Here is an 11,253-nt window from a genome sequence, read left to right as displayed (position 1 = left end):
TGATGATTGGTGCTGTTGAGCATCTTTTCATGTCTACTAGTGGCCTGGTGCACAAAATTCATGCACGGGGGAGGTGTCCTTCAGCCCGGCCTGCACCCTTTCCAAACTGGGACCCCACAGGGATCGGGCCTTAACCAGTAGTCGGGTCAGTGCACATCATAGCGATTGGTTGACTGGTTGACAGTCTGTCCCCGGTGGTCAGTGTATGTCATAGTGAGGGGTTGAGTGGCCTTAGCATATCATTAGCATATTACGCTTTGATTGGTTGAATGGCTGACCAGACAACAGGACACTTAGCATATTAGGCTTTTGTTATATAGGACTAGTGGCCTGGTGCACAAAATTCATGCACGGGGGAGGTGTCCTTCAGCCCGGCCTGCACCCTTTCCAAACTGGGACCCCACAGGGATCGGGCCTTAACCAGCAGTCGGACATTTCTCTCGCAATCTGGGACCACTGGCTCCTAACTGCTCACCGGCCTGCCTGCCTGATCACCCCTAACACTCTGCCTGCTGGCCTGCTCGCCCCCAACTGCCCCCCCTGCCGACCTGATCACCCCCAACTGCCCTCCCCTCCTAGCCTGATCACCCCTAACTGCCTCTGCCTCAGCCCAGCCACCATGGCTTTGTCTGGAAGGACGTCTAGAAGGTCTCCTGGTCTAATTAGCATATTACCCTTTTATTAGTATAGATAATTGTTCACCTGAAACATTACAAGTAGCCTTGTAACTGCCCTTACTTCCCTCTAGTTCAGCTTTCCCACTCCTTGCAGAGAGACTTAAAAGTGAATCTGATCACATCTCTTCCTAGCTTAGCTCTGTGCAGTTCGCAGATCCACCCGCTGCTTACGTGTTAAGGCCCAGACTTCCTTAGCAGGCTCTATGACATGAGCCTGCCATTTGTTTAATCTCATCTCTCGGCACTCTCCTCCTTGTGCTTTATATTCTAAAATCCTGGGCTACTTGCTTACACCTGAACTGAGTACAACATGCTGTTTCAATATCACTTTACACAGAACTCTTCTTTTTGTTCAGAATTATTTTCTCTTTTCTTCCTCTGCTTATCCAGATTCTGAATTCCTGTTCATGTTGTAAAAGTTAATTCAGATGTTACCATCTCTTATCCCTCCCCACCCCAATAATTAATTATTCACTTCCTCATTGGGCATTTTGTACAGGTCTTTATCATAAATCATGGAATTATAAAATGAATTCCATGATGAATGAGGCCATGTCTTCTTTATCTTTATATTCCTAGTGCTATAATAAAGTGCCTGACATATAATTACACATTTTAAACCTACTTTTTATTGTATACTATATAAAAATATATATTAAAGAATATGATTTTCAAATATTTCATAAAACTAAAATTTTTTTATAAGCACTACATTTGAATTACAGAATAAACATAAAATTTAGACTAGCAAAAAGTACCCCAGTCTCACTCACTCATGTGCAACCACTATTTACTTTTCAGTATAGAACCTTCCAATTCCTCTTCTATATGTATTTGTATACATACTTGACCTGAGTATGGTAGAAGGGAAGCACTCTAACTAAGGATAAGGTCTTTTCTTGGCTCTATCTCTGTCCAAATAACAAGAGAAAGTTATTTGAATCCTCTGTATGAAGTAAACTTTGCCATTTTTATCTTGAACAGTGATGTAATATTCAAATGAGATAAGGAAAAAATATTCAAGTGAGATAAGGAGGTCTCTGGCATTTTCAAAATGTTGCATAATGTTATTTTTGACAGCACTGCAGTCTTTCTGTATTTTAGTTGTAATTCCAGTTTGTTCCTGGGAGCATGTCCATGCAGTATCCACTGACTCTGCGCCATTTTTAATATCTCCAGCAGTGCAGTCTGGAAGTTAAAGTATCTGTGGCAGAGCCATTATTGACAGCAGCCCAGATCTCAGGAGGAAATCTACTGAAGGTCACATTGGAGGCTGCCTACTCTGTGCCTGAATCCTTCGTGCCAACAGGGCCTGTGCAGAACTACATGGTTGGTCTGCAAGTTCCATCAACTGGAGAGGTAAAGCCCTCTAGCTACATATTTATATATATTTAAACACTCATATGGGCATCTCTTCTTCACCTGCTAAGATTTCATTCAAATCAAGCTCTGCTAATGGCTGAGATTTCTTTTAGGCTTAAAAAATAAAGTTTACTTCTGTTTTATAAATAGATGTTTGTGTTTATAGTTTATATATTATATATAATATAGTATAGATTAAATATAATTTATATCAATAAATGCTTTATGATGGGATATATGTAGAACATCTTTAAATTGACAACTTTTGGAGTTATTTCTACACAGATTACCTCATGCATATGTTTTGTGGATTTTGTATAATGTACTTTATGTAAAAAACTCCCTCTTGCCCTGGCCAGTGTGGCTCAGTTGGTTGGAGTACCATCCTGTACACTTGAAAGGTCACAGGTTCAACTCCCTGTCAGGGCACATACCCAGGTTGCCAGGTTGATCCTTGGTCGGGGTGGGGGCTGGAGGCGACTAATCTATGTTCACTCACACATCGATGTTTCATTCACTCTCTCTCCTGTCCTCTCTCTCTAAAATCAATAAAAGCATGCCGTCAGTGAGGATTAAAAAAACAACAACTTTCCCTTAATTCCAGATTATTTTCTTAGTCCAAATTTCTATAGAATGATGGTGTATGGGTCTTTTGAGGCTCTTGATAGAGATTTCCAAACTGCTCACTAAAAGGGAGTAATTAGTTAATGCTCCCACCTGTTGATTTTTTGTTCTATTTCTCTAAAAAATGACATTGGGGTTTTTATGGGAATTGCATTAAATCTGTTGCAATGCGCCCTGACCAGTTTGGCTCAGTGAATAGAGCATCAGCCTGCGGACTGAAGGGTCCCAGGTTCGATTCCGGTCAAGGGCATGTACTTTGGTTGCAGGCACATCCCAGTGGGGAGTGTGCAGCAGGCAGCTGATCAGTGTTTCTAACTCTCTATCCCTCTCCCTTCTTCTCTGTAAAAAATCAATAAAATATATTTTAAAAAGTCTGTTGCAATGTTTAACTATATTGATTCTTCCAATTCATGAACACAGAATATCTTTCCATTTCATTGTGTCTTTTTAGTATATAGGTTCTTCACATCCTTTGTTAAGTATATTGCTAGGTATTTTATTCTGTTGGTTGCAATTGCGAAAGAAAATGTTTGGTTTTTTCCCCCTGAAGTTTCATTGTTAGTATATAGAAAAACAGTGAATTTTTGTACATTGATTTTGCATCCTGTTTATTGTTTATTGTTTATTTTTTTGTTTCAAGTTTATTGTTTCTTATAGTTTTTGGTGGAGTCTTTAGAATTTTACATATACAGAATCATGTCATCTGCAAAAAATAACACTTTTTTTAGTCTTTCCTAATTTGGATGCCTTTTATTTCTTTCTCTTACCTGATTGCTCTGGCTAGGACTTCCAGAAGTATCTTGAATAAGAATAGTGAGAGTGGACATCCTTCTTTTGTTCCTGATCGTAGAGGAAAAGCTTTCAGTTTTTCACCATTGAGTATGATATTGGCTGAGGGTTTGTCACATATAGCCTTTATCATGTTGAGGTACTTTTCTTCTATGCCTATTTTATTGAGTGTTTTAATCATAAATGGATGTTTTATATTATCAAATGCTTTTTCTGCATTTATTGATAAGATCGTATGATTTTATCCTTTGTTTTATTAATGTGGTATATTACATTGTTCGATTTGCATATGTTGAACCATCCTTGTGCCTCTGGAATGAACCCCTCCTGATCGTGATGTATTATATTTTTAGTGAATTGTTGTATTCGAATTGTTAGTATTGTGTTTAAGATTTTTGCATGTATATTCATCAGAGATATTGGTCTGTAGTTTTCTTTTTTAGTGTTATTCTTACCAGGTTTTGGTATCAGGGTTATGATAGCCTCATAAAATGTTGGGAAGTTTTGTCTCTCCAAATTTTTTTGGAAGAGTTTGAGAAGGATAGGTGTCAAATCTTCTTTGAATATTTGGTAGAATTCACTAGCGGAACCATATGGTCCTGGACTTTTATTTTTTGAAAATAAAAGGGAGATATTTGATGGTTGTTTTAATTTTCTCACTGTTTATCAGTCTATTTCGATTTTCCATTTCTTCATGAGTCAGTCTAGGAAATTTATAGATTTCTAGAAACTTATCTATGTCTTCTAGGTTTTTGAATTTGGTGGCATATAATCTTTCATGGTATTCTAGTATGATTCTTTGTATATCAGTGATGTCTGTGTTAACTTCTCCTTTTTCACTTTCAATTTTGTTTATATGAGTCTTTTCTCTTTTTTCCTAGTGAGTCTAGCCAGGGGTTTATAAATTTTATTAATATTCTCTTTTTAAAAAATATTTTTATTGATTTCAGAGAAAGGGAGAGAGACACAGAAATATCAATGATGAGAAAGAATCATCAATGGGCTGACTCCTGCATGCCCCCTACTGGGGATCAAGCCTGCAACCCAGGCATGTGCCCTGACTGAAATAAAATTATGACCTCGTGGTTCATAGGTTGATGCTCAACCACTGAGACTCATCAGCCAGGCTAATTTTTTCAAAGAACCAGGTTTTTATTGTATTAACTTTTTTTGGCATAGTCTTTTTGTTCTCTGTTTAATTCAGTTCTGCTCTAATTTTTATTACTTCCTTTCTTCTGCTGACTTTGGGTTCCTTTTGTTCTCCTTTTTCTAGTACTTTAACATGTAATGTTAGGTTGTTTATAGGATATTTTTCATTTTCTTTCCAAGCTGCCTTGCTACCTTGGTTATTCATGGTATTTGAAGGATTCCTTCTCTGTCTAGGCATCAATGTGTGAGTGGCATTTCTCTAGTAGATTAATACAAAGAGGTCTTTATATTCTTTTCTGGTAGATGACATTGAACCACAAGCATTTTTAGCTCGTGAAATCCTAGTGCCAACCCCAAGTTTCTGGCTGCCATCAGCTTCTTTGTTGTTTTTCCCTCCCAGTAATGGTGACATTGTGTCCTCCGTGGGGAACCCCTCTGCCCCAATCCTGAGATGGGTCATAGAGTGCACCCTTTGCTCAGGGAGAAGTGTGATTCTATAATACTGGTTCTCAGATTTACAGATAATGTGCTCCATAACCCAAAACCAAGGACAAAGGGAGGCAAACTCTGGGAGGTTAAGATGAGGTAGTCAGACTTTGTGGCTTTGTTTCTGTGTCTGAATTGCTGATGCCCTGACAACTGTGGCCGCACTCCTGTGCCTTGCCCAGGTCTCTCTGTCCAGCTGCAGATCATACTGCTCACTTCTGCAGGAGTGCTCACTGAGTCTCTTTGCTCCTCCTGGCTGAAGGGAGTGTGAGCCACGACTGGATTCCTCTCCTCCCTAAACAGAGCCCCACCATGAGCTCCTAGCTGCCAACTACATTCCTAGCTTGTAACAGCTCCTCTCTCTTTTCGCCTCCCCCTTTTGCTCCACTTGCCCACCTCTAGGTATTTCAATGTGTGAATCTTCTAGGCGTATTTGTACATTGAGCAGGGAGTCCTTTGTTGAGTAATAGCTGTTCAAATTGTTGAAACTTCAAGGGGAGAGGCCAAGGGGATCTCTCACACTGCCATTCTTCTGATATCACCCCAGTATCTTCTGATCTACAAAAGATTTTAATTTTGATGAAGTGCAGTTTGTCCATGTTTTCTTTTGTTGTTCATAACCAATCAATCATTGTTAAACCCAATGTCATGAATCTTCCCCACTCTGTTTTCTTCTAAGAGTTGTATAGTTTAGTGTTCGGCCTTTGATTCATTTTGAGTTAATTTTTCTGTATGATGTTAGGTAAGGGTCCAACTTCATTCTTTTGCATGTAGATAACTAGTTTCTTAGCACTATTTGTTGAAAAGACTGTTCTGTACCCATTGAATGGTCTTGGCACCATTAATTTTATAATTTTTGCCAATATTTATATTGTTTTTATAGAGGAGCAGATTTTTAGAAGTCCTTACTCTGCCATTCCAGAAATGTCCCTTCTTCACAAACATTTTTAAACTTAAAATAAAGAACTAGAATAGCTGAGTAATAGGGTATGCCAATTTTAAATTTTACTAGATACTACAAACTTTCCGTGGTTCCATCAACTATAAATATAAAAATACCATTCCCTTAACAATATTTATACTTGATATTTTCAGGCTTTGACTTTGCCAATGTATGGTTTAAAATGGTATGTCATTGTTTTAATGTGCATTTCACTTACTATTAATGATATCTAACATGTTTTTATTTAAATGTTATATTTTCTAATTTTTCTTTCTATAATTTTTTTATTTACATCTTTACCAGTTTCCTATTGCAAATATATTTTAGATAAATTATAAATATGGAAGTGCCTATATTTTAGGTCTTTGTCAAATTTGTTTTTTAAAAGATAATTTTTAAAAAGCTAAATCATAACCCTAATATAAATATAAAATGACAAAAAGGGTTTAAATCAGTTTAAAGGAGAATCTGAAGAAATGACCCATAGGTAAGCAATCAGGACTGTTGAAGTTTTTTTTCTTTATTGATTTTTAAAGAGAGAGGAAGGAAGAGGGATAGAGAGTTAGAAACATCGCCGAGAGAGAAACATCATTGATCAGCTGCCTCCTGCACACCCCCTACTGGGGATTGAGCCTGCAACCCAGGCATGTACCCTGATGGAGAATCAAACCTCTTGGTTCCTGGATCAATGTTCAACCTCTGAACAACTCTGGGTGGGTGAAATGAATCTGCTAATAATTCAAACCTTGTTATCAGCCACAGGACAATAATCAGTTACATCTCCACTGGACAAAGTACTTTGCTATCTATAGACAAGAATATTTTGAGTTATCATAAATTTTTAATAAATTACAGAATTATAAAATAGCACAAAGACAATGAAGGGCACAGGCGCTTCTACAGAATCAGATAATCACAGAAGGGTCTGTTAGATAATACCCAGCATTGCATTGAAGACACTTCAGGCCCTGACTAGTGTGGTTAGATGGTTAGAGCGTCGACCTGCACACCAAATGGGTTTGATTTCTGGTCAAGGGCAGGTACCTGGGTTGTAGATTCAATCCCTGGCCCTGATCAGGGCTCGTGAGGGCGTTAACCAATTGATGTGTCTGCCTCACATTGATGTTTCTGTGTCTCTCCCCATCTCTTCCACTTTCTCTAAAAATCAATGGAAAAAATATCCTTGGGTAAGGATTAACAAAAACAATAATATGACATTTCATTAATCCATTTTGTCCATTTCAAAGTCTTTTACAAAATCTCCTGATGTATTTATTTCTGCAGAAAGACTATCCTATTTTCTTCAAGAATGGAACTCTGAAGCTTGGAGGGGAAAGAGAACCTACTCCCCGGCCCAAAAAATGGCCTATTGCCAACATTCTGGCTCCAGGAGCTAATAACATTCCTGATGCATTCATTGTTGGTGGGCCCTACGAGGAAGAAGATGGAGAACTCAATCACCCTGAGGTGAAGGAGTTATTCAGCTTTTCTGTGATAAATTCAGTGTGACATAAGATAAAATATTTTGTGAATCACTATAATTTATTTGCATTATTACCTGTTAAAATGGAACAATTATATGCCAATAATACAGTTTTCACCCTCGCCTGTTTGGCTCAGGTAGAGTTTCTGTCTTTGAACTAAAGGGTCACGGGTTCAAGTCCAGTCAGTGGCACATACCTCGATTGCAGGCTCTATCCCTAGTCCCTGGGAGACAACCAGTTGGTGTCTCTCTCATATCGATGTTTCTCTCTCTCTCTGTCCCCCCCCTCCCTTCCACACTCTCTAAAAATCAATGGGAAAATATCCTCAGGTGAGGATTAACAACAACAAAAATAATAGTTTTCTAATTCTGATTTAAAAGTCTCCGGACATCCTCAGTCCAGCAAACAAAATAATTGAATTAATTCAAATTTACCCTTTATTTTGTTTTATATTTATTTATGTTTGAGTAGGTAATAATACAGTCACAAGGAGAAATAAAAAAATTAAGAAATATGCTGTTAAAGTCTCCCTCCTTCCTCCTAATTCCTTCCCAGATCACCACCCAGTAACCACCTTTTTATAGTTTCTTTCAGTTTCAGTGATATAATTTGTAAGATAAGGATGGTTGAATTACTTTCAATATCTGACACTAAATATTTTAAATAATAGAGATAAGGCTAAAATATTTGAAAAACATTCTGCAGTGTCTTTTCTCATTATTGTGATTATTGGAAATTCATATTGTTCTTAGATTTATATTTTCATTTAGAGCAGATATTTTATTTTAGATATTTAGATTTTATGTTATATTTTAGTTGAAATCATTAATTCTCAAACCTCGTTGCTCATTAGAAACACCTGGAAAGCTTTTAAAACAATAACAATGGCCAAGCCTTAACCCAGACCAATTACATAAGAATTTACTTTTAATATAATACCAATGTCCAGATGTTGATTATTTTTTTAAAGACACTCTCGAATAATTCTAACATGCATTCAGGGTTGAGGATCACTGATTGAGGTTATGTGAATTAGTACTGGATCGCTATGAGGATAATATAAGTAATTTATCTTATGTACTGTAGTAATAAAGCACCCTAAAATTTAAGGTTGTGTAGTATCTACAGTTGTAGGCGTACTTATGGTAATAATAGTAGTAGTAATAAAGGTGCTGTGATCAAATTACCTAAAAGAATGCCCCACTAATTGGGCAAAATGAAACCATGGCACATTGGGAGAACAAAAGTCTCTTATTATTTTACAGGACAGGGAAGTGAGGATCCAATCAGAGTGCTTAAAGAAAAGGATCACTTGGGACTTGGAAAGTCGTTGCTACCTTGATCCTCCTGCAGTGGTCAGGTAGGAAGAGGAGGGGAATCTAAACAGCACAGACTGTAGGTGGGAAGAAATGTTGCTTTTGTTAGCTTTATCTACATTTGAGTTAAGGTGATCTGAGACTCTTTCATCACATCTGCTAATAACAGAGGCTTCTAGTGATGGTGAGTTAACCAAGGTAGGTTCTTATTTCCCTTTCAGATAAAAGAACTTCAGAGTTGGTATGTATGGTGGCTCCTCAGTGTTAAGAGGCATCTAAGCTCAATGTGTCTTTTTGCTCTACCTTCCTTGACATGTGCCTTCCCTCCACAAGGTTGTCTCATGGTCCAGAATGGCTGTGAGAGTTCCAATCTACACATGCACAGTCCTGGCAGAAAGTTGGAAGAGGGTAGTGCTTATAGATTAAAAAAAAAAAGGAACATGCTGGCTGCCTTCGCCCCTCTTACGAAAAAAAAAAGGACACATGCTGGCTGCCTTCGCCCCTCTTATGGAGTCTTCCTGGAATCTGACAACCTCTGTTTATTGCTTGTTGGTCACCTCTATATGCAAAAGAGGCTAGAAAATATGTTTTTGTTGGATACATTGTTGTTGTCCAGATTAAACCAGGATTTAGATACTAAAAACACAATTGATATTGTATGGGTAACTATTAGTCTCTGACCTGGCAATCAGGGGAAGATGAGAAATAGAGAATTATCAATATATTTATAATCTGAATGAACAACTATTTTATTTTATCTTCAATTAATAGGTTATTTTTAGAATTAATTGAGCAGATATTTTGGAGAGTTCCAGTATACCTCTAGTTCCCCACTTGATCAAATGTATAACTAAATATACATGATGGATTTGATTTGCTGATATTTTGTTAAGACAACACTGTTGCTCATTACTTTGAACAAACGATTATCAACTTGATCAATTAAAAATTAAAAATAAAATAAAAAGAAATAGACCTGGCTGGTGTTGCTCAGTGGTTGGAGCATTGGCCTGTGTACCAAAGGGTTGCAGGTCTGATCCCCAGCCCCTGTTGGGGTGCATGCAGGAGGAAGCCAATCTATGTGTCTCTCTCACATTTATGTTTCTTTTTCTATTTCTCTCTCTTTTTCTTCCTCCATCTCTCCCTCACTCCCTCCTTCTCTCTCTAAAAACATCAATGGAAAATATATCCTCAGGTGAGGATGAAAAATAAATAAAAATAAATAAAAAATTTCACCTTTATTTCATTCTTTGATTCTTTTCCTTTCTTTATATAGATTCAAATTTCTGACTCATCATTTTTCTTATCACTGAATACTTGTAGCATTTCTTATAAGGCAGGTCTACTGGCCACAAATTCCCTCCATTTTTGTTTGAGAAAATCTTTATTCTTGATTTTTTCTTCACTTTTGGAGGATAATTCCACTGGATACAGAATTCTAGGATGGTGGTTTGTCTCTTTCAATACTTTAAATATTTCACTCTGCTCTCTTACTTGCATGGATTCTGAAGAGGAGTCCAATGTAGTTCTTACCTTTGTTCTTCTATAGGAAAGGTGTCTCTCCTCCTCCCTTTCCCACTCTGGCTTCTTTCAAGATTTTTACTCTCTCTTTGGTTTTCTACGGTTTGAATAATATATACCTAGGTGTAGATTTTTTAGCATTTATTATGCTTGGTGTTCTCTGAGCTTCCTGGATCTGTGGTTTGGTGTCTGCCATTACTTTGGTAAAATTCTTAGCCATTGTGACCTCAAATATATCTTTTGCTCCTTTTTCTCTTTCTGGTATACCTGTTGCATCTTTTGTAATTGTTCCATAGTTCTTAGATATTCTGTTATGATTTTTTTCAATTGTTTCCCTTCCCACTTCAGTTTGGGAAGTTTTTATTGACATATCTTCAAACTAACTAATTCTTTCCTCAGTTATATCCAGTCTATTGATAAGCCCATCAAATGAATTCTTTATATTTGCTGCAGTGTTTTTTATTTCTAGCATTTTCTTTTGATTCTTTCATAGAGTTTCCATTCTCTCTCTGCTTACTTTACCCGTCTATTCTTGCATGTTGTCTGCTTTTTCCATTAGAACCCTTAACATTTAATCATAGTCATTTTAAATTCCCTATCTGTATCATAATTCCAAGATCTGTGTCATAACTGAGAATAGTTCTTATGCTAGCTTTATCTCTTAAAACTGTATTTTTCTTGCCTTTTAGGATTCCATGTAATTTTTAATTTAATTTTTTAAGGTTTATGAACATGATAATTTATTAATGACAACACTTTTTGTTTTGTTTTTATAAATCTCTATTGTTGAAAGTATTACATATGTCTCCTTTTTGCCCTCATTGACCTCCTCCAGCCCTCCCCCCACCCTCCAGGCCTTACCACCCTATTGCCTATTTTCATGGGTTATGCATATATCCATG

General features: G+C 37.1%; 1 protein-coding gene across 1 annotated transcript in view; it reads left to right on the top strand.

The window, feature by feature from the left end:
- CFAP70 (cilia and flagella associated protein 70) overlaps positions 1 to 11,253 on the top strand; it is an 87,257-nt gene that overhangs the window by 17,433 nt on the left and 58,571 nt on the right. Inside the window, 3 exon segments of the mRNA XM_015562111.1 lie at positions 1,857 to 2,036; positions 7,315 to 7,497; positions 8,780 to 8,874. Coding sequence (XP_015417597.1) covers positions 1,857 to 2,036; positions 7,315 to 7,497; positions 8,780 to 8,874 — 458 coding nt within the window.

Source organism: Myotis davidii, unplaced genomic scaffold (assembly GCF_000327345.1).
Source record: "Myotis davidii unplaced genomic scaffold, ASM32734v1 scaffold134, whole genome shotgun sequence".
Classification (NCBI taxonomy): Eukaryota; Metazoa; Chordata; class Mammalia; order Chiroptera; family Vespertilionidae; genus Myotis; species Myotis davidii.
Note: the sequence above shows the minus strand (reverse complement) of the source record. Positions and strands in the feature narration are given on the sequence as shown.